At 36.6% G+C, this 23,674-nt stretch overlaps 1 protein-coding gene across 3 annotated transcripts; it reads right to left on the reverse strand.

Moving 5' to 3' along the window:
- Positions 1–664: 664 nt before the first annotated feature.
- On the reverse strand, positions 665–22,917 carry LOC136032983 (deoxyhypusine hydroxylase-like). 3 transcript variants are annotated; one of them, XM_065713501.1, is made up of 4 exons: positions 22,817–22,917; positions 10,663–10,955; positions 5,384–5,701; positions 665–989 (listed from the first exon to the last, which is right to left on the reverse strand). In XM_065713501.1, exons 1-4 carry the CDS (start codon positions 22,915–22,917, stop codon positions 691–693), a joined length of 1,011 nt encoding a protein of 336 aa, XP_065569573.1. In that variant the 3' UTR covers positions 665–690. The 3 variants fall into 3 exon arrangements, with proteins under 3 accessions (XP_065569573.1, XP_065569574.1, XP_065569575.1); XM_065713502.1 differs by having other exon boundaries at positions 22,766–22,848; XM_065713503.1 differs by having other exon boundaries at positions 22,806–22,842.
- Between the last annotated feature and the right edge of the window lie 757 nt (positions 22,918–23,674).

Raw genomic sequence — 23,674 nt, forward strand, 5'->3', positions numbered from 1 at the left:
GAGAGGCATTTGGTCTGTAGGTAAATATATGGCCTGGTTTAATTTCATTTCGTAGATGAATTGTACATCAATTGGGGCGGGGGGATGCCCCCATTTACACATTAGAAAATACTTATTTTGCAACTTCGCACAAAAAAATACAAGCCCCCCCCCATTTTTGTAAATTAGTGCCACTGAAAGAAGAGCCTAGTCAGTAGGGTTTACTGTAGTATTTCTAATCCTGAAGCTTCCAATAACTATGAAAGATAAGTATTACAAGTATAAATTATAGACAAAAATCTACCTTTTAAACTGTAATGAATTCAAGACAATATTTCTAGTTGATAACTGAATTAAAATCAGGCATAAAATTGAGCAGAACAGTACAACGCCAACAGGTTAAAACATACGAAAAAAGGCTACCTCCTTTTGATCGTCTGAGTCCTTTTGAATTGCTGAGTAAAGTATCAGAGACTAAGGCAAGGCTGTGGTTAGTTCCCAATGGAAAGAGCTTTAGTAACTATTGAACAATTTACAAGACATATCAGTACCCGACGAATTAGCCACTGCGACGCAGTACGCATAATAACAGTCCCAACCGTCGTCATCCTCTCTCGGTAGCCCTGGATCTCCCCACTAAAAGTACACATTATTCTCATAGAAAAATTTAAGACGAAGAAAAACATCCAGAACAGAAATATATTTGAATTACTATACCAAGCTAGCAGTGTATTGGAATTCAGGGCTATTTTCGTATTCACAAATATCCAGTGCCACCTCGCAGCTCTCTTTCACCACCCTTGCTTCGTCCTTCAAATAAGCTTCAAGAATTTGGCGGCATTCTGGTGCTGCTATCGACCCAAGAGCTTCAGCACATTCATGTCTTACCATTTCACTTTCTTCGGGTAATTCAAGTCGCTCTCTCAGTTGTTGAATGACTAAAGGACTTTGTATCTGACCGAGAACGTAAGCAATTTCGTGACGAAAAAGAGCTCCTTTGCATTGAAGCCCTATAAAAAGAAGAATAAGTTATCACTGAACAACTGAGACTAGACGTTTCAACATTGAAATCACCTCTCGACAGACAATGCACCATTGCTAGTCCTTTGCTATTGGAAAAATTAAGAGAAACCCACATTTTCATTCGGAAAATGGTAAAACGAAAGTACAACAGCTTCTGATATAGCTTATAATTTACCTTTCCCCCGTGTAGAAGGCTTGCTTTTCTCACTTCGTTATGAGTTTTGCTGCTAATATGTCAAGCCTAAATTCTGTACCAATTAGTCTTTGAGCACCTTGATTTAACATAAAACTATTTAGAATATGCCACGTTGATCGGTACGTGCACTTGGCAATAATCTTGATTTCTTAAACTTAATTTTGTGTAAAGAACACCCGACTCTAAGGTTTTTCCGCTTTTTAATTTATTTTTTCTTATTTACTCCAAGAGTAATACTTATTTTTTTTCTTTTATATATTATATATAAGGATCATAATGCACGAGTCTACAGTTATTTTGCATGCGAGGATTATTAATTTTAGTTTTCCACCATGCGGCTTATCTTTTTATTATATTCGAAGACTTTTAACTCTGAAAGAATAATACAATAAGAAATTTTTTTAGGCAGGCGAAAAACCTATTCTCGATTATTTTGATATTTAGTTCCCGACATGTATAATAATACATTATATTTATTTTTATTACTTAATCTTAGGAACAAAGGGCACTGGGATAGGTATAACACCATTTTTCATCACTGAAATCGAAAATCTGATATTTATTATTATTCACCGAGTCGTTCAATAAGAGTATCGTACTTGATAAACAAAACTAACAATAGTAAATTGTTAAATGATCTGGTATGGTCTTTTCGTAATTAGCGATAAAATTTGCTGTCTATATTGAAAAAAGTCATAAATGAATTCTTCAGAGGTCTATCTCACCAAGCTGTCAAAAAACAAGGAGTAAAGCAAAATTCAAAAAGAAGGTTAATATGTAACATTAATTTACATACCCGAATCCTCTGGTAAAAAAAGTCCATAATTAGAGCAGTGGTTCCCAACCTTTTTCGGTCCGCGTACCCCTAGTCAAGGCCCAAAAAGTTTGCGTACCCCTTTCTTGAGAATCGTTGTTTTACTTTTTTCTTAACTAAAATCAGATTTTCAAAAACACGAGATTTATTGTCCAATATGACGGTGCTTAAATGTACGTACAAAATCAATGAGAAACTTGAGGCTGCTTTTTTGCTAAAATATTATCAAATCTTGGCTCGATGTCACTAACGGCAATTATAAGGTCATTTTGTACACTCAGTCTGTTTCTGTGTTTGGTTTTGATCAATGACATTGCCGAAAATGACACTTCACAAAGGTAAGTGGATCCGAATGGTAACAAAGCAGACATGGCGATTTCACTTAGTTCCTTGTATTCTCCTTTCACCTCCAGCCAAAACTGGGAAACAGTTACATTTTGGAATTTCAGTTCTAAGGCGCGATCACTGGCAAGTTCGATCAGATTCTCTGTAAGCTTGTCACTAAGACCGGAGCTTGAGGTCACGTCTTCAAGAAATGGATTTTGGATCCAATCCTGCGTTCTATCTTGGTTCATAATCGATGGGAAATATGACACAAGTTCATCTTGCAACTTTGTCAGATGCTCCCGAATACAATCACAGATTGTGTTGAGGTTGTCAATTTCACTATCGTCCGCAAACTTGTCAAGGGTCGGGAAGACACTAACGCTGTTTCTTTGAACCTTTTTAAGCCAGAACTCCAATTTCTTGATGAAAGCACACATCTTCAAATTCAGGGAGAGTTCGTCCGTCCGGAAACTTTGCATTGACAGATTCAAGTCATTCAGTTTGTCGAAAATATCCGCAAGATAGGCCAGCCTGCAGACCCAGTCCTGGTTTTCAAAAAGTGAACTGAATGCAGATTTTTGCTCCAGAAGAAACATATGAACTTCTTGTAGAAGCTCGAAAAGTCTGTTTAAAATATTCCCACGAGACAACCAGCGAACTTCTGTGTGCAGAAGTAAATGTTGATGTTCTGAACCCATCTCTTGGCACAGCAACTTGAACATTCTTGAGTTCAGTGGTCGGGCTTTGATGAAGTTGATCACTTTTACAGCCTCGTTGAGGGTCTCGTGCAGATGTGCGTTCATCCTTTTCGATGCAAGAGCTTGCCTGTGAATGATGCAGTGCAACCACTTCACCTTTGGATTTTTCTTCCTTATCCAGGCCATGAGCCCATTATTCTTCCCTGTTAGGGCGGCAGCTCCATCACTGCAAACTGATAGACACCAGTCCCACAAGATGCCCCCTTCTGCGAAGAATTTGTCAATCACCTTGAATAGTTCTTCTCCTGTTGTTCTTGACTGTAGGTTTTGACAAAACAGAATATTTTCTCTTATGTCAGAACAATCTTGATATCGAACAAAGACGATCACCTGGGCTTCACCTGACACATCCGTGCTTTCGTCAAGCTGTAACGCAAACATCTTCGTCAACTTTATTTGCTCAATAACCTGCATGACAATATCGCTTGCAATGTCTTCTATCCTTCTTGAAATGGTATTGTTCGACACAGGTATAGACTGAAGGGCAGTAGCAGTTTTCGTGTCAAACATTATTTCACTGACTTTCACTAGTGCTGGTAATATCAGACATTCGGCGATGGTGTGCGGTTTTTTCTGTTTCGCAACTAAATATGAAACAGCATACGAAGCCCGGAGAGCCTTTGAAGAAACTGATGCCACTTTTGCAATTTCCAAACAGTTACTAGCGAATGCTTCTTGTTTACGCTTGAAAAACTCTATGGGCTTACCGACATGAGAAGGGTGCACAGTACTGAGATGCCGGTTCATATGCGCAGGTTTCATGGAACTGTTGGCCAAGACTTGACCACAAAGAACGCACTGTGCATTCACTGGATCAGACTTTGTCGCACTAAATCCGAGCCCTAGGTATTCTGACAAATATCGACGCACTTTGACCGATGATTCGTCATATTTCTTCTTCTTAGGTGCAGGTTCAGAGTTTTGGGTACCATCATTCGGCTTCTTGTTATTCCTGATCAGGAATCTATCCATCTTTGTTTGCAACCACAATTCACGAACTTCGTGTTTCAACAGATGACAAGATACTGAACCCGCTGAGTTTAAATCGAGACCTTACGGCTATGGAGAAAAATTAGCAGGTTACTGAAAGCGAAAGTTTTGAAAATGAGTCTGAAATTACGTACAATGGGTTATGTTATCTGATTTTGAGGGAAATGTTGGAACTGAGTCAGAAACAAGTTTTAAAGATGTAGACTAAATTAATTTTGGGACCTTCGCGTACCCCCTGCGAGGGTTTCGCGTACCCCCTGGGGTACGCGTACCACCGGTTGGGAACCACTGAATTAGAGTGTGCTTTCATACGCCTATAACAATGGAAACTCATGAGTTCTCCATTTTAGAACGCTTAGTCAAATGTACTTTTGAAAAAAGTTCTCATACATTTCACACATCTGAGAAAAAAAAAATATCATGGTTCTTTTTAGTGTCGTCATGGGTTCCTCCGATAAAGATGAGCTTCTAAATGTTGTACCTTTATTGTTGAATCTCTTTGTGAAATATAATTCAATACATGAGAGCAAAGCTTTATTATTGATTTTAATTTAGGGAAATTCAGGGAAGCACTACTGTTGAAAGAGAGAGTTTTGAAACAGTTTAAGAGAAAGAGATGTAAAGGCCATCGTTTTTGGTTCGAAAAGCTCTCAGTTTAAAGGAGCTATACTTAAATTTGAAAACAGAATGAGTTGCTGGAAAACGAATAAACCAGCTGATACAGCATCTTAGACTTAGGGGGTGGGTGTGTTTAATTTTAATTTTATTGGCATGTTTAGCTACATGACATGTAGAAGATCCTTTCAAAATACCTAGCCAACAGTTGAAGATTCGGCAGTCAAATAAGCTTTTTCACAAACATTGAAATAGTCTACAATCAGTTTAGGCTTTTTCACAAAAAGATGACATAGTCTGGAAAAAGAAACTCTACTATAGCTCCCCCACCCCCCAAAAAAACAACAACAAATAAACAATAGATAAGTTAGTGCAAAGAATTACCTACCAGCAAAAATACTGTATATGCACTTCCTTGACATAAAACATTGTACTGCTGGATTTACTATTTTGGAACTGGAACTCCTTTTTTTAAATAGAGAAAAAAAGGTGATTCAAATGAAGAAAGTGGCAAGGCCATATCCACAGGAGAGGGGACTGAAGCCTCCCACCCGAAACGCTCGTTCGACTTATAAACACATTTTTGATGCTTTTTTTGTACCCCCCCCCCAAAAAAAAATCTTGGATACGGCCGTGGAAGGTGGTTATATTTTCAAATAGAGAAAAGCGTCTGTCACTTACCATTTCCTAAAGCTAAAATACTTTGATCATCTCCTTTGTTCCTAAGTGCAAACATAGCTCTATATCTTTCAAAAAGAGGGAGTTCTTCGTTTAAAAGGGTGGCTCGGAGTTCTTCAGGACTTCTATCTGGACATGGAGGGGCTGGATCTACAGACGAATAAGGGTTACTTGATACTTTTTCTTCATTCTTGCTCTTAAGCCATTTTATTCTTTCTACAGAGAGTTGACAAGTTTCTGCGACTTCAACGATGGGGTCGTTAACATAGGATTCAAGGACTGGCAAGGCTGCTTCATCTCCTATAGCCCCCAAAGCTTCTCCTAAAAGAACATATCTCAAAATTAACACTGAAAACTCTAAAGAAAATATATGACAGGAGTCCTCGTGCATCAGTGCTGAGCAGAAAACTCATTACCTGATTGCCATCTTCCTTTTATTCATACAGAATAAAAGTTTGAACTTTTAAAAATGTGAAATAAAATTTTGACTATCACCTCCATTAGCCTTCCACTCGTTACCTTCAGGCATTTCTTGAGCTTCATTAAAAGGAAAATATTACCACTAAAACCACGAGAATACATCTATTCTTTAAATTGACAACACACTAAGTTTTTTTCGTAAACCACAAGAAACAATAGAAATTCACAGAACGGAGGGTGGGGGTGGAGTAGACAGAAAACCTCTCCGTCATGTTCAGATTCATTTTACTTATTTGTAATTTTAACATATCTCTTTACTCGTATTTGAAAAAAAAAGTTCGTTTAAATTTCGTCCCAATTTTTTTTTTGGTTTTTACTTCTCATATTAATATTGTCTTTTGCTTTTCCAATACCTAACCCCATCTATAAGGACCAACAATTCACTTTCAACAAAATACTATCATCTCTGCTCTACCGGAACAAAAGATAATCTTAATTACTTTTCTTCAGTATGCTTAAACTAAAAAAAGAACAATAAATAAAATAACTACGATATTACACCTCATACTTTATTTTCATGGTCAACAAAAAAGAAGTTCACTTAATCAGGTAGGAATATATGGGCAGGCTGGCTGATCACTGGGTTGCAAGAGCAACACTTTGGTTTTGTCGTTTTTTTTTCCTAGCACCCAGATTTCACCTTATTCCTAGAAAGTGGTAAGGGTCTAACCTCTGCGGTTTTTACGGAAAGTGGGGAACTTATGCCGAATTGATGAATATGACTTTGCATCTTGGAAAGTTTCGTAGAGCTCTTGCATGGGGCCAAAAAGGATGGTTTTTGCTTGTCCTTGAGCCAATGTCTATAGTGTGTGAAGTGACATGGAGTTTTATAGCCTATGTCAGAGAGAACTATCTGAAGTTATGCAGTCAAGCTTTCGTTTCATTAAACCATGTTTCTGCTTTCGAGTGGAAAGCTGCGTTCTAGCAGGCAAGCAGGCAGGCGCCAGTTTCAAATTGAAGATGGACTAAAGTCTATAAGTGTTAAATATATGCGGCAGTTACTCGGTCCCACAGCCAATATATCTTCTTTGAGTGATAAATAGAAAAATTAACAGAAATAAAAAAGTGGGGACCGAAAGTACTGCCATCTATTGTTTCTATCCATTTCTGTTCGTGATTTCAGCTGAGTTTATCATTCGGTATTTCGCACTTGGAATTGCGGTAGAGAAATGGTATCAGATGTGCCTCAAACTTTGAAAGTTCTCTCATTGCTAAAGAAATTAGAGTTTATCCTTTGCTCCTTTCTAAGTGATGACGTTAGAAACTTGGCCTAAGGCAAAAAAGCCAGCTTTTGAACTAAGACAGATATATATTTTTTTTACGGCAGTCGATAGCTCTTGATGAGCTGATCAAAGTATATGTCATCCATTTTTTGGTAGAAAAATTTCTTCATGAGATATACCAGTTTGAAAGTTTAAAGGGGTTGACAACTTCAGTAGTAAGGTACACACTAGAACCAAAAATAGGCCGATATAGAAATGGTGTCAGATGTGTCACTTGAACTCTAAAAGTTCTCTCATTTCTAAAGAAATTAGAGTTCATCCTTTGCTCCTTTCTAAAGCGATGACGTTAGAAACTTGGCCTACGGCAAAAAAGTCAACTTTTGAACTAAGACAGATAGATTTTTTTTTTCGACGGCAATCATTAGCTCTTGATGAGCTGATGAAAGTATATGACACCTATTTTTTGGTAGAAAAATTCCTTCATGATATATACCAGTTTGGAATTTTAAAGGGGCTGATAACTTCAGTGGTAAGGGACACACTAAAACCAAAAATAGGCCGATACCAATTGTAACACATATAGGGGAGTTTTAAGCAACAGTCGGCTGTCAGCTCATAATCATCTTCGGCAACGAGGGGTGTGCAATTTTTGCTAGTTGGTGTACCTATTATTTGTTTCCGGTGTATTTGATGGTAAGACCAATTTGGTTCCAGTGGCAAGATATGTAGGGGACTTGTAAGTAATCATCGGCTGTTAAGCTACAATCATCTTCAGCGATGACGGGTTTGCAATATTTATTAGTTGCAATGAGGGTTTGCAACTTCTGCAAGTTGGTGTACCTATTATTTATTTTAAGATCCTTACAGATTAACAACTTCAAAGTTTAATCGAAGCGAGGAAACAAAACCAAAGTGTTGCTCCCGCAACACTTTACCTGGCGAAGCCGAACACAGGTTGCCGCAACACCCCACGTTGCCCATGCAACGTAGATCTAGTTTTCACTAGCCCGATAAATTTGGCAAAATTCCACAAAACAGTATAAAAAACTGACGATATAAAAAAGTCAACAATAACTGACTCGTTTATAGCGGACTAAGAACTAATTTAATCTATCTGTTTCATAGAAAACACACTGTGATATCAGGTAATATGGAGCTGTACGACCCCAGCCAAGGGCTTTCTATTATTTCATTCCTGATATTGATTTTTTTTGCTCAATTTGTGGGATTGAGGATAATTTTCAAAATACTCGATAATTACTTTTTTTGATTATAAAATATTTAAGGATTTGAAATAAATGAAAAAAATCATTCAACGTTGGCTGTGGCTTGCTCTTTACTAGGTTATAACTACTCCTGCTGCCATGATAAACAAAATACGTTTCAATTAGAACATTCCATAGGTTTCCCTAGCATAAATGTTGAGGGGGGGGGGTAGCAGAATTTAGAGAATAGCCGATTATTTTCACTAATCTAAGTTCAGAACACGACAACACTGGCAAAATTCCCCCAAACAATATAAAAATTGGAATAAAATTACGGCACTTCGTGCCCCAATAAGGTATGTGAACAAATGGGGTGGTTCTGGTATATCACAATTGACCTAACACATTTTGCATGCAGACCCAATGTACAATATACTATATACTTACAGCCTAAACCTGAGTGAGTGGCGCATAACACACAAGTACCGGAATTTTTCATGCAAAGAGAACCGAACATCAAAACATAAAACAAAGATAAATTATTACATGTATGAAAGGAGTTGTCTCCTCCACAAGACCTTGTTCTTTACGCTAAAGTTTTGGTTGTTTTTTTTTGTCCTAATTCTTTAAGAACAATTCCTGAAACACAATGGCCGTTTGATTAGAATAATAATCTTTTTTTGAATTATATAAAAAAACTTCAACGTAAAGAGCGAGGTCTTGAGGTGAAGACAACCCCTTTCATATACGTGATAATTTATCTTTGTTTAAAGTAGTGATGTTGCTCCTTACTTGTAGATGAAAAGCTTGCTTGTTTTTATTTAATTACTTAAAGATAGTATTTTTTCAATGGGAAACATACGGAAGAAGTTTTTTTTAAAAAAAGTAGAGCTTCATTTAAACAAAATGATCAGAAACAAAGTCAAATAACTTTTAAAGTAAAAATTATGGAGTCTAATAATAAAAAAACGATACAAAATGTTTTTTTTAAGTGAAAAACGTCAATAAAAAACGAAAAGAAATTAATTAAAAAAACTTTTCCCACAAAACAAGTTTGTCAAAGAATAGTAAAGAGCTCCATTAAGCCAAAAATAAGTAAAAATACATTCAAATGATTTTCCAAGCGTAAAACTACCACGAATCACTATCAATAAATGAATTCAAACAAAAACGAACAGAAATTACAATAAATAATCGAGTCAAACTCAAAGCAAGCAAAAATTAACATGAGTAGGGCTGACAACCCCCATACCTTCTCAAGACGAGAACATAATTTGCACTTTATTGAAAACAAAATACATTTTAAAAGCTTTCATTTTTTGACTTTATTAAATAAAGAAGTATTGAAACTATAAGGAATAAATATCACAATATGAAGATTAGCAGACAATAAGCGGCTATTTGTTTCTTTTTTTTTAGTAAAGTACAAATTATGTCCTGGTCTTGAGAATACATGAGGGTTGTCAACCCTATTCCTTTTAGTTTTTGATCGTTTTAAAACAAGTGTTTTCTAACCTAAGTAGCAAGCAACACTGAAACTTAAAACAAATAGCAATAATCCTGTATTTGAGAGGGGCTATCGCCTATCCACCGTCACTCTTTAAGCCAAACTTTAACTTGTAAATAAATGATTGCACTTGCGAATGCAAAAAATATAGCTAGTTGGAAATTACAGGTGTTTTGTCTACGGATAGCCTTTCAAAACGCTTAAATGTAAAGTTCTGTTTTTTAAAGCGATACAAAATAAGCTCTTTAATTATCGATGCATTGTGAAAAAATGAATGAACTTTTCATCATATTAATCTTCTAATAGAGCATTCATTCTTGAAGCGTCGGAAAAGAGGGGGGGGGAGATCGAAGCTCAGTTTAAAGATCCAAAGCCTAGCGTACTAAGCGGATGACAGCCCCATCACATACAGGAAAATTTACGTTCGTTTTGAGCATTAATGTCAATCTCTAGGAATTTTTTTTCATTCAGTTTCTGCTCGTTTTTAATACCTCATTCAATGTAGTCTTTATATGAAAGGAGCTCCAGCCCAGATCACCCCTGACCATTAAGTGGAAGTTTAGCTTTTGTTGCCTACAACAACACTTTAAAACTAAAATCCCCCTGATTATTTTTTAAGCAGGGGAGGGGGGTAAAATTATTAAATAATAACGGCTATTGGCTATTTTTTATGGGGTTGGATATATTATATAAAACTAGTCTATAATTCATCACAATATTTTGCTATATTTTATAGTTACAGGTATGATAGTAGTATATCCCAAAATTTTGATAGTTTATGGACCAAAAGGTGAGCTAGCACTTCAGGGCATATGCAGGTAGATCCAGCGATAACTGTTATAAATATCCCCAAAATTACAAACTTACCAGCTTCATGGCGAACCATTGCTTCTTGATGGACATCTTTCAAAACTGCTTCAAGATATGGAACCGCTCTGTTGTCTTGCATCTGACCAAGGCAGTAAGCCAGCTCATGTTTCAGTAAAGCTGACTCATCCTTGAAACAATTGGCTATTTCCTTGACTGCAGTTAAGCCACCAATATTTTTAAGAGTAAAAAGCGCTCTAAACCTCTCCTTCAAAGGCCGTTCCGGGTTATTCAAAACCGATCCAATATCAACAACTTGCTGGTTTGAAAACTGTGTTTGGTTCCCCATAATTCTAAAATTCAAATTTTAGGCACGTATTAGATTTCCCTTGGGGCATAATGTGATACATTCTTTCCTAAGGGATGGTTTTCGACGAAGAAAAAAAAAACAAAAACAAACAAACACAAATTCATTGGACTCTTTAACAGCATAAAATAAGCATTACAGGGAGACTTTGATTTGATATTCAGCTTGAGCATATTAAATTCCATCAGATGAAATGATTCTTCTCAATTCTCTTAAATAAAGAGTTTCAGGCTGACACACTTTTATTCAAATAGAAGATGGTGAAATATATATTCAAAAACTCACCAATTTTAGCACTTTTTATATTATACATTACATTATACAAATACATTATATTCATACGTTTATATTATACATTTTCATTATACAAATACATTACAGGTATTTGAGTGATAGATTATACGAGAATAAGATGAATGTAAAAGAAGTAAAGTAAGCACGGAAGCATGGAGGTGTGAATAAAGGCCATGGACAAAATGGCAGAAGACATGAAGATGCAACCAGATAGCTCAACAGCAAAATATTGTGTTGTCATATAAAGAAATTGAGATGGAGCAGTCAATCTGGACTTGTCTCAGTTTAAGATAGAAACAGGGCCTAAAAACTGATGAGAAAAGTGTAAAAAATAGATGAGCAGACTATTTTGAGAATGTCTTAAAATATGATAATAATTCTTTCTCATATTTATTACCAAAGAATAATAAAACCTCATATCCTGATAGAGCAGTAACTGAACTTTTGAAACATCATGGTTGCACAGTTAGAGATAAGTCAATGAAGATTGTAGAAATAATTTTTGGAAAAAGGGGAAGTACCCAAGGATTTATTGACAACTTTAATTAAACCCTTTTATAAGAAAGATGATAAGAATTAGTGCAGTAATTACGGATCCATTGGCTTGGTTTCTGGCAGAAGTGTATCACTTAATATGATGATATTTTTTAGACCACAGATAAAGTTTTAACAGAAGAACAGCATGGTTTTACGAGGGGAAGAAGATATGTTGATCAAATTTTCACTCTCAGATTAATAATGAGAAGTGTCTGAATTATTAGACCACTTTAGTCCTCAATTTTATTGAAGATCTTAAATGAATGTCATATCCTTGTATGTTATACTGGATTAATACATTAAGGTGATTAGGGTCATGCACAAGAACACTACTGCTGTAGTTAAGGTAGGAAACATTGTTAGTAGCTGGTTCTGTATTGAGTCAGGAGCTATACAAGGTCGTGTTCTATCCCAATTTATGTGGGTTATTTTGATGGACTTTGCCTCAAGGAGCACAACAAAGGCTATAAGAGAGCATGGAATCATATTGGAAAGTAAAACTTTCGTTAACTTAGATTATGCAGATGATATTGATGTCCTCAATACAAATATTGGCAAAATGGATGGTTTTTGTGGCTTTTGAGTGTTCAGGGTGCACAGAATAGGTCTGAAAAATAATGTAAAAAAGACTATGTCGTTTGGACTGGGAATAAGTGACGGTGAAGTGGGGATGTTGGCTAACAAGAAGATCAATTAAGCTGACAGCTTCACCTAACTGGGTTGTATTATTTGTAAAGATGGTGGGTGCTGAGAAGATGTAAAAAGTAGAACAGCAAAGGCTCAGTGTGATTTTTTTCACAGTAGAAAATTTTTAGAACAATAGTAGGATATATCTGCAAACCAAGATTAGAATAGTGGAAACTACAGATATGACAATCCTGTTTCCCAGAGGAATTGTCTACAGATGAATTTGGGTACCCATTTGACTGACTATACGTCAAACAGTAAGCTGTGCGGAATAATGTAACTCTATCACACTTGCCCAGGCCACAGCACACGGCACGCGGCAGGCTTCTATATATGGATTCTCACTGTCAATTGTCTTCTAACTGCATTCAATTTGATACAATGTCCTGTCTTTTGAAAGTCATTTGATGATTAAAGCAAGTCCAATTTCTTACAACGATATCTACTACGCTTCAAACTTTTGTTTTTTTATGGTTTTTATGACACTTGGCATTTACCAAGTGACATATAGCGATGGCAAATTCTGTCAGTTTGTCTGTCGGTCCCGGTTTTGCTAGTTTAGGCACTTCCAGAAAAGCTAGGCCGATGAAATTTGGCAGGCGTACCAGGAACCAGACCTTATTAAATTAGAAATAGTCGTTTCCCCGATTCGACTATCTTGGGACGATTAATTCGGAAAAATTACAAAAATGAGGTATTTTTAACTTATGAGTGATCGGACCATAATGAAATTTTATATTTAGAAGGACCTCGTTACTCAGATCTATTGGAAGAGTTGGGGGGGGGAATCTTGGAAATCACGTAGAAAGAACAGGATGAAACTTGGTCGGAAGAATAAGCACAAGTCCAAGATACATGACAGACATAATCAGACCGGATCCGCTCTCTTTGGGGGAGTTTTGGTTATTCAGGAAAATTTGAAAAATGAGGTATTTGTAACTTAAGAACGGATGATCAGATCTTAATGAAATTAGATATTTAGAAGATCTTGTGCTTCAGAGCTCTAATTTTAAATCACGAGCAGATCCGGTGACCTTGGAGGAAGTTGGAGGGGAAACCGGAAATCTTGGAAAACGTGAAAATTGAGGTATCTTTATCTCACGAATGGGTGACCGGATCTTAATGAAACTTGATACATAGAAAGGTCTTAAATCTCAGATGCTCCATTTTCAATTCGAATCGGATCCGGGGACATAGAAGGTTGGAGGGGGGAAACACAAATCTTGGAAAACACTTACAGTGGAGATATCAGGATGAAACTTGATGGGAAGACTAAGCACAAGTTCTAGATATATGATTGATATAATTGGAACGGATCCGCTCTCTTTGGCTGAGTTGGGAGGGATTTCCAGTGCTTTGGCGAGTTCGGTGCTTCTGGACAGGCTAGGACGATGAAAATCGGAAGGCGTGTCAACGACCTGCACAAATTGACTTGATAACAGTCGTTTCCCCAATTTGACCATCTGGGGAGCTGGAGGGAGAGGAAAAATTGAAGAATGAGATATTTTTAACTTACAAATGGATGATCGGATCTCAATGAAATTTAATATTTAGAATGACCTCGTGTCTCAGAGCTTTTGTTTTAAATCCCGACCGTATCCGGTGATACTGGGGGAGTTGGAGGGGGAACGGGAAATCTTAGAAAACGCTTGGAGAGGAGAGATCGGGATGAAACTTGGTGAGAAGAATAAGCACAAGTTACAGATACGTGATTGACATAATTGGAGCGGATCCGCTCTTTTTGGGGGAGCTGGGGGCTGTTAATTTGGAAAAATTAGAAAAACTGAAGTATTTATAACTTAAGAACGGGTGACCGGATCTTAATGAAATTTGATATTTAGAAGGAACCCATGTCTCAGAGCCCTTATTTTAAATCCCGACCAGATCTGGTGACACTGGGGGGAATTGGAGGGGGAAACTGGAAATCTTCGAAAACACTTCGAGTGGAGAGATTAGGATGAAACTTGGTGGGTAGAATAAGCATATGTCGTAGATACGTGATTGACGTAACCGGACTGGATCCACTCTCTTTGGGGGAGTTAGGGGAGTCCAATGCTTTGGCGAGTTCGGTGCTTCTGGACGTGCTTGGACGATGAAAATTGGTAGGCGTGTCAGAGACCTCCACAAGTTGACTTGATAAAGTCGTTTTCCCCGATTCGACCATCTGAGAGGCTGAAGGGAGGTGAAAAATAGAAAAAATGAGGTATTTTTGACTTACGAGTGGGTGATCGGATCTTAATGAATTTTGATATTTAGAAGGACCTCGTGTCTCTGAGCTCTTATTTTAAATCCCAACCGGCATTAAGCCTCTGATTTTCCTTTTAAATAAATCTACTGATTTTTAGAATTTTGCTAGAGCTCATGCTGTATGAGCTCTTGGCTCTTCCGACTTCGTCACAAGTACCATATGAGCTCTTAGCTCTTGTTGAATTGTTGTAATCCCTTCTTAAAATGTCTACAAATATTTTTGCAATTACTAATATTTTGCTCTTTATGGAATTTAATGTCTTTTCATACTAAAGTCTTTCCTAAAATAGTTGATTATTAAAGCAAGTCCGATTTCTCACAACGATAAAACAGTTCGTGGTAACGTGGTAGAAGTTTCAAGCTCCTATCTACAAAAATGTGGAACTTCGTAAATTTTACCAGAAGACTGATCACGGGTGCACGTTTATTTGTTTGTTTGTTTTTATGACACTTGGTATTAACCAAGTGACATATAGCGATCGCAAATTCTGTCGGTCTGTCTGTCCCCGTTTTGCTACTTTAGGCACTTCCAGGTAAGCTAGGACGATGAAATTTGGCAGCCGTATCAGGGACCGGACCAGATTAAATTAGAAATAGTCGTTTTCGCGATTTCACCATCTAGGGAGGAGTGGGGGGTCGGTTAATTCGGAAAAAATTGAAAAAATGAAGTATTTTTAACTTACGAGCGGGTTATGGGATCTTAATGAAATTTGATGTTTAGAACGATATCGTATCTCAAAGCTTTTATTTTAAATCCCGACCAGATCTGGTGACATTGGGGGGAGTTAGGGGGGGAACCTAAAATCTTGGAAAACGCTTAGAATGGAGGAATTGGGATGAAACTTGGTGGGGAAAATAAGCAGAAGTCCTAAGTACGTGATTGACATAACCGGAACGGATCTGCTCTGTTTGGGAGAGTGAGGGGGGGGTGTAATACTGAAAATTAAAAAAAATGAGATATTTTTAACTTATGAAGGAGTGATTGGATCTTAATGAAATTTGAAGTTTGCAAGAATATCTTGTCTCAAACCTCTTATTTTAAATCCTGACTGGATCCGGTGACATTGGGGGGAATTGAGGGGGGAACCTAAAATCTCGGAAAATGCTTAGAGTTGAGGGATCGGGATGAAACTTGGTGAGAAAAATAAGCACAAGTCCTAGATACGTGATTGATGTAACGAACAGATCCACTCTCTTTGGGGGAGTTGGGAGAGGAGGGTTAATTCTGAAAAATTAAAAAATGAGGTATTTTTAACTTACGAAGGAGTGATCGGATCTTAATGAAATTTGATGTTTAGAAGGATATCGTGTCTCAGAGCTCTTACCTTAAATCCCGACCGGATCCAGTGAAAGGGAAGTTAGGGGAGGGGGGCGGAACCTAAAATCTTGGATAATGCTTAGAGTGGAGGGATCGGAATGAAACTTGGTGGGGAAAATAAGCACAAGTCCTAGATGCGGGATATGTCATAACCGGAACGGATCTGCTCTCTTTGGGGGAGTTGGCGGGGGGAGGGTTAATTCTAAAAAAATAGAAAAAATGAGGTATTTTTGACTTACGAAAGAGTGATCGTATCTTAATGAAATTTCATAGTTAGAAAGACCTCGAAACTCAGATCTCTTATTCTGAATCCCGACCAGATCCAGTGTCATTAGGGGGGGGGGACCGGAAATTTTGGAAAACGCTTAAAGCGGAGAGATCAGGATGAAACTTGGTGGAAAGAATAAGCACAAGTCCAAGATAGGTGACTGACATAACCAAACTGGATCTGCTTACAAACTTCGACCAGTGTTTACATACAGTAATGGTTATTGGTAAGTGTACAGACGTTTTCACGGGGATTTTTTGGTTGGGAAGGGGGGGTGAGGGGAGGGGGCTACGTGGGAGGATCTACCCATGGATGAATTTATCATGGAGGAAGAGAAATTCCATGAAGGGGACGAAGTATTTTCTAGAATTATTTTAAAAAACAATCAAAAATAAATATGAAAAAGTTTTTTTCAACTGAAAGTAAGGAGCAGCATTAGAACTTAAACGAACAGAGATTATTTCGCATATAAGGGGTTCATCTCCTCATAAATACCTCGCTCTTTACGCTAAAGTATTTTTAGTAGTTTTAACTATTTATTCTACGGCCTTTGTGATTCAGGGGTTATTCTTAGAAAATTGGGACACAATTAAAGCTTTAGTGTAAAGAGCGAGGTATTAACTAGGGGGCAAACCCCCTCATATACATAATACAAATATACGAATATAGAATTTCGTTACGTAAGCTAATTCGTAAGTTATTTACGAATGTCAGAGGCGGCTCATTGGATTGGTAATCATAAGTTCTAGTGACCCTTTTAAGATTTAGAATGGTCAGAGGGTGGATCCCCACCTCCACACCTCATATTTTCCCAATGTACAGCTGATATAAATTTTGAGACAGTAATTTTTTGTCTTAGAAACTTCAAAAAGAGCTCATTCAATTGAAAAATGAAAGGGCTAGTGTCCTTTTTAATAGTCAAAAGTGATCAGGGGGCAACTAATCCCCCTCCTAAGCCCCTTGTTTCTCCAGACCCATCCAATCCAAATTTTTAGATAATCATTTTGTTTAAAGAAATTGAAAGGACCAGAAATTATCTCTTTGAGGATGACAACCTCCCTAGAGCACTCAGGGCAAGGGTTACAAGTTATGCCCCATGTCATATAAGGTATATATAGGAAGGCTGATCTTAAAACTTCGGAAAGGGCTAATTGGATTGGTAATCAGAAGTTCTAAGATTTTTTAATCCCTTTTTAAGATTCAAAGTGATTATAGTATGGATACCCCCGCACAACTTGTATTTTCCTGAAATACATCTGATAGAAATTTTTAGATGCCCATTTGTTGTCAAAGAAATTCCAAAAACAGCTCATTCGACTGGAAATTGAAAGAGGCAGTGCCTATTTTAATAGTTGAAAGTGATTGGAGGGCAACTAACCCCCCTCCTATGCCCACCATTTTCCCAAACACATCCAATAAAAATTTTGAGATAGCACTTTTGAGCAACATAATTCAAAGGTCTGGAAATTATGTCTTTGAGGATGACAACCCCCTCACAGCCCTCATGGCAAGGGTTATAAGTTATGCCAAGGATGCAGATAAAATATATGCCCCCAGTCTATATCTTTGAGGATGATACCCCTCCTCCCTCCACAAACCTTGTATTTTCCCGAAATGCATCTGATTTAAATTTGAAGATGACCATTTGTTGTCACAGAAACTTCAAAAACAGCTCATTTGATTGGAAATATAAAGGACCAGTGCCCTATTTACTAGTTGAAAGTGACTGGAAGGCAACTAACACCTCTACCACGCCTACCCTTTCCCCAACACATCCAATACAATTTTGAGATAGCCATTTTGTTCAACGTAATTGAAAGGTCCATAAATTATATTTTTGAGAATGGCAACCCCTCACAGCCCTCAGGACAATAGTTTGAGGATGGCAACACCTCCACAGACCTCAGGACAAGAGTTGTAAGTTATGCCCTGGGGACTTGTAAGGTGTATATAGAAAGGATGACCAAATTAACTTTGGAGGGGGCTCATTCAATTCGTAATCAAAAGTTCTAGTGGCCCTTTTAAGACTCAGAGTCATTAGGGGGTGGATACAAGGTACAATCCTTGCACCTTGTATTATCCTGAAATACATCTGATCAATATCTTGAGATGGCCATTTGCTGTTATAGAAACTTCAAAAACAGCTTATTCGATTAGAAATTGAAAGTACCAGTGCCCTTTTTATAGTCAAAAGTGATTGGATAGCAGCTAATCCCCCTCTCTTGACAACCATTTCTCCAAACACTCCAATCAAAATTTTGAGATAGTAATTTTGTTCAGCATAATTGAGAGGACGAAAAATTATGTCTTTGAGGATGACTCACCCTACAGCCCTCAGGGCAAGGGTTGTAAGTTATGCCCTGGCAGCATTTAAGATTCAGAGGAATCAGAAGATGGATAACCCTCACCCCTATAACTTATATTTTCCTGAAATACATCTGATAGAGATTTTGAGATGACCATTTGTTGCTTTAGAAACTTTAAAGAGCTGATTCGATTGAAAATTGACCCTCAAGGTCAAGAGTTTGAGCATGGCAAACTTCCACAGAATTCAGGACAAGAACTGTAAGTTATGCCCTTGGGACATATAAGGTATATATATAGAAACAGTGATTGAATAAGCTTTGGAAAGGGCACATTCAATTTGTAATCACTGCTCATTTGATTATAAATTGAAAGTACCCTTTTTAATAGTTGAGAGTGATAGGAGGGCAGCTAATCCCCCTCCCTCAGCCACCATTTCTACACACATCCAATAAAAATTTTGAGATAGTCATTTTGTTCAATGTAATTGAAAGGACCAGAAATAATGTCTTTGAGGATAACCCACCCCACAGCCCTCAGGGCAAAGTAAGATATGCCCTGGTGGCACACAAGGTACATATAGAAAGGGTGGTTGTACCTAGTGCCCTTTTTTATGATTCAGAGTGATTGGAGGGTGGATAAACCCACCTCCAAAACCTTGTATTTTCCCATAATGCATCAGATAGAAATTTTGAGATGGCCATTTGTTGTTGTTGTTACTTTGAAAAAGGCTCTTTGATTGAAAATTGAAAAGGCAATATGTCAAAAGTGACTGGAAGGCAACAAGCCCCCTCCCTTCTCTATGCCAATTAATTCCCATAACACACCTAATCAAAATTTTGAGCTAGCCATTTTGCTCAGTGTAGTTGAAAGGTCTGGAAACTATGTCTTTGACAACCCCATACCTTCTGAAGACCAGAACATAATTTGCACTTTACTGAAAGAAAAATGGTTGTGGAATATCAGTTTAGTATACATATACTGATATACATTCTTTAAAGTTTTAATAATTTTTATTTTCTTAAAGTTAAAAAAGTTAAAACATTTTAAATATATTTTGTTTATTTAATTCATACAGTAAATAACAAGTCAAATGTAAAAAAAGCAAAAATTTACATGAGTAGCCTACTCATGTTAGTTTTGACAGCAAAATATGTCTGAAATGTTTTCACCTTTCTTACTTTCATAAATAAAAAAAAATATCAAAACCTTAAATGTCAGTATATGTCAATTTAGCAGTCAATTGATAGTCATTTTTTTTTCAGTAAAGAGCAAATTGTGTTCTAGTCTTGAGAAGGCATAGGTGTTATGAGCCCTACTTATGTTAATTTTTTTTTTTTTTTACTTTGACTAGGCTATGTATTGTAACTTTTGTTTGTTGCAAGTTTCATTTATGTATTGATAGTGATTTGAGGCAGTTTCATGCTTGGAAGATTATTTGACTTTATTGTTGCTTATTCTTGGCTTAACAGAGCTCTTTACTTTTTTTTTGAAAACTTGCCTTGTGGAAAAAGTTTTTTAAACTAATTTTATGATAAAGGCTACTGTATGTTTCTGTTAATGAGATTATCATGTTTCCTTCCACTGTTATCCTTACTTTAAGCCATTTTATTAAATAATAATTTTATACAACAATTCTATTGAGATTACTAAGACAGAGTGGCTTTTTTGGGTCAAGCATGCAACAATTTTAACAAAAAACAAAACATAATGTATCACAAAATGATAAACAATAAAAATATTAGCATAGTAAATAACATAGCACTTGCAGTGAATTTTGACTGATAGATACTTTTTCTGGGTTTTGTTTGCTTTGGTGGGCTGAAAAACCTCTTCCTAGCTTAGCCATCCATTACAAACTGCCTTCCCATAGTATAATGTCTGTAGGCATCAACATTGTTTGAGCAGGTTTTCAACCCTTGCTGATAGTAGAGCATCACCAAGTGTGGAAAACTATGTTGTGACCAAGATGGGACCATGACTGTCCCTTTCTAAGCCAGCTTAAGCACTTTAGAAGAAATATTGGTCACTGTCCTGCACTATTTTGGGACCCATTGCTTTTTCTGAGGCCATGATATGTCTAATGATTTAAATAATATGAAAATTGTAACTTGGAATATTACAATATATATAAAAAAAAATATTTTAATGACATTTTGACTGAAAGATGTTTTGAACTGGACTTTGAATAAGTATATAGAACTTATTTACTCAGACACAAATAATAGGGTGCATAGAAAGGGAGTATGGCTTGAGATAAATTATGACACAGCTAAGTCTTGTTTAGTTTGGGAAGGTATTGGTAATAGAATGCTAATTGCTCTTTTTATCTTATCAAGGGGTTTTAATGCCCAGGTTTTTTGAAATAGGGATAGGTTGTATCCTTGCCTAGGTAAATTTAGGGTAGGAAAAGAGAACAGTAATGGCTATAGGCTGTTGCAATTTTCTAGATACAATAATCTAGTTATAGCCAATACAGTAATTGATAGTAAAATTGCCCATAACTTAACATTGTATTCATATGATGGTAGAACATCCAAACTTACCAATTATGTTATTGTAAACAGACAACTGACATGATGACATGATACCAGGGTCTATAGTAATGATTTTATAGATGGTAAAAGTAAAGACCACCATCTAGTAACATCTAGGGTTAATCCAGAGGTAAAATTTAGGGAGGGTCACTACCTTCCAAGAATTTATGACATAGGTACCCTCCAGAATGAGAATTTGAGAGAAAATTTCCAGGAACAGTGGAGTATTCAACTAGACAGTTTAAGATTTCTGAGTGATAAATATTGATTAGCAATACTAACTCAGAAATATTTGAGTGATTATTTATTGAAAGAAAGAAGAATGTAAGGGAAGTAGGCAAAGTGGTAAATATTTTGCAGTTCATATAATTGACTTACCAATAAAGAGAAGATACCACTTGATGCCTTTTTTTTATGTTCTTTACAAATACAATAATCAATTCTATTGCAAATCCAAATTTAAGCACTTTTTGACCTAAACCAAACCTAATTATTATTAATTTCAGAACTGAGAAAATATAGAAAACAGCACAATGACCAAGAAAACAGCACTGAGAAAATATAGTATTATTTTGTCAAAAACAACCAATAACTAATATTTTTATTGAAAATTTGTCATTGTTAAGAGCTCAAAAAGTGCTTAAATTTTAATTTGCAACAGAAGTGATTATTATATTTATAAAAAACATAAAAAAAGGCATCAAATGGTATGTTTACTTTATTGGTAAGTCAATTATACAACCTGTGAAATATTTACCAATAAAGCATTAAAACCTGAATGAAGGAGGTATGAAGTAGAGGCCATACACAAAATTCCTGAAGATCTAGAAGATGCAGCCAGATGGCATAATAGAAAAAATGCACTGATGGGCTATGTTAAAACATAGGATGGAATGGTCAATTTGGACTTGTCCCAGATAAATACAGCAATGGGGCTACAATAAAAAATAAAGAAAGAGCTAAATAGCAATGGACAGAACATTTTGAGAATGTGCTAAACCATAAAAAAGCTATAGAAATTACATAGAAAAGAACAAGAAGTTGTTGACACTTTTGAAATGTAAGATGAATTAGAATCAGTACTAAGGATTGAAACTTAAAAGGTACAGATAAGGAGGTAGGCCTAAACAAGTTTTTCTTTCAATATTGCAGTTGTGAAATTAGAGATAGCCTAAATTACTGATTCCAGATGATTACTGAATCTAATCACTGAAGATTATAAAAATAATTTTTTCAAAAAGGAAAAGTAGGCCTACTTACCAATTTTGGGAAAATTTTAGTTGAAACCCTCTACAATAAAGGTGATAGCCTAGAAGTAGCTGTTGTAATTATAGAGGCATTAACTTGGTTTCTCCAAGAAGTAAATTACTTAGTATGACAATAGGCTACTGTTTAGAAATCCTGTAGACAGAGTTTTAAGAGAAGTAGAGTTTTGGGAGGGGGAGAGGATGCATTGAGTCTAGGCATTTACCGCGCCCCCCCCCCCCTCCAGTAAGTTGATCTTGCTGAATAAACTCTCAGGTTAAGATCTAGAGTTATTAAGGGAGGAAATCTCCTCTCTCTTAAACTTGTGAAAAAAATAAGGATTTTTTAATGAATAATACTTTATTTTATACTTCCTTTGGAAAAAGAGAATAAATTTACTCCCTTGTTACCTCCAACTCAAACGGCCTGCGCTGCAGTGTTGCCAACACTTCTGAAGAAAGAGTACCACAAAACGCCCTAAAATTGTACTACTGATCAAAAATTGTACCATATCTATTTTTTTGTGTGTTGTGCTACGGGCAAGACAAAAATTTTTTGCGCCACGCACAACACGTAGAAAATCGGAAAATTACATTACAATAAAGAGAAAAAAGAATCAGATATCTTCTTTCAAAGATATTTGGGAGACCTCCTTTCCCCTACAGAGACCATTTTGGTGTCACTCCTCCAAATAGCAGCTCACCTATTTTGTACTTACCGTACACATGGATGTGCTGCTTCACGTTATTTTATGACCGCAAGAGGCCAACAACAGGCACTTAAATAAATGTGTAAAGAAAAACTTAAAAGAGACAAACTCTAGAAGAGAAAACAAATAGAACTAAAATTCTCTCCGCTCGCTGCGTCCTGACGCCCAGTCAAATGTTATTGTATCATACTGTACCACATTTTGTAAAATGTACCAGGAAATTTGTGATTGTACCAGAATGTACCTTTAGAGGTGAAATGTACCAAAATGGTACAATTGTATCGAAGTTGGCAACCCTGCTGCGCTGCTTTGGTCGTCCATGCTTTAATTCCTATTTTTACTGAAGAAAGCCCCCGGTGGACGCCTCTGTTTCTAGGTGAATTTAACGGTCTCATGTTTCAATTTTAAATTCTTGGTTCAACCTGTCTAAGACCTCATAGGTAAACGTCCCATGTTTACCTCTCATTCCAGGCAATCTAATGGTCTTATGTCAATTTTAGATTCTTGGTCAACCTGCCCGAGGCTCTTGGCAGGTGTGACTTGCTAAAGGATAACAAAC

Source organism: Artemia franciscana, chromosome 11, assembly GCF_032884065.1.
Source record: "Artemia franciscana chromosome 11, ASM3288406v1, whole genome shotgun sequence".
NCBI lineage: Eukaryota > Metazoa > Arthropoda > Branchiopoda > Anostraca > Artemiidae > Artemia > Artemia franciscana.

Coding starts and splice junctions, on each gene's coding strand:
- LOC136032983 (XM_065713501.1), bottom strand. CDS start 22,917: ATGGTACAATTTTTGATCAGTAGTACAATTTTAGGGCGTTTTGTGGTA. Junction 5,702..10,662: donor AATGGTTCGCCATGAAGCTG/GTAAGTTTGTAA, acceptor ATGTTCTTTTAG/GAGAAGCTTTGGGGGCTATA. Junction 990..5,383: donor TATTTTAGCTTTAGGAAATG/GTAAGTGACAGA, acceptor TTCTTTTTATAG/GGCTTCAATGCAAAGGAGCT.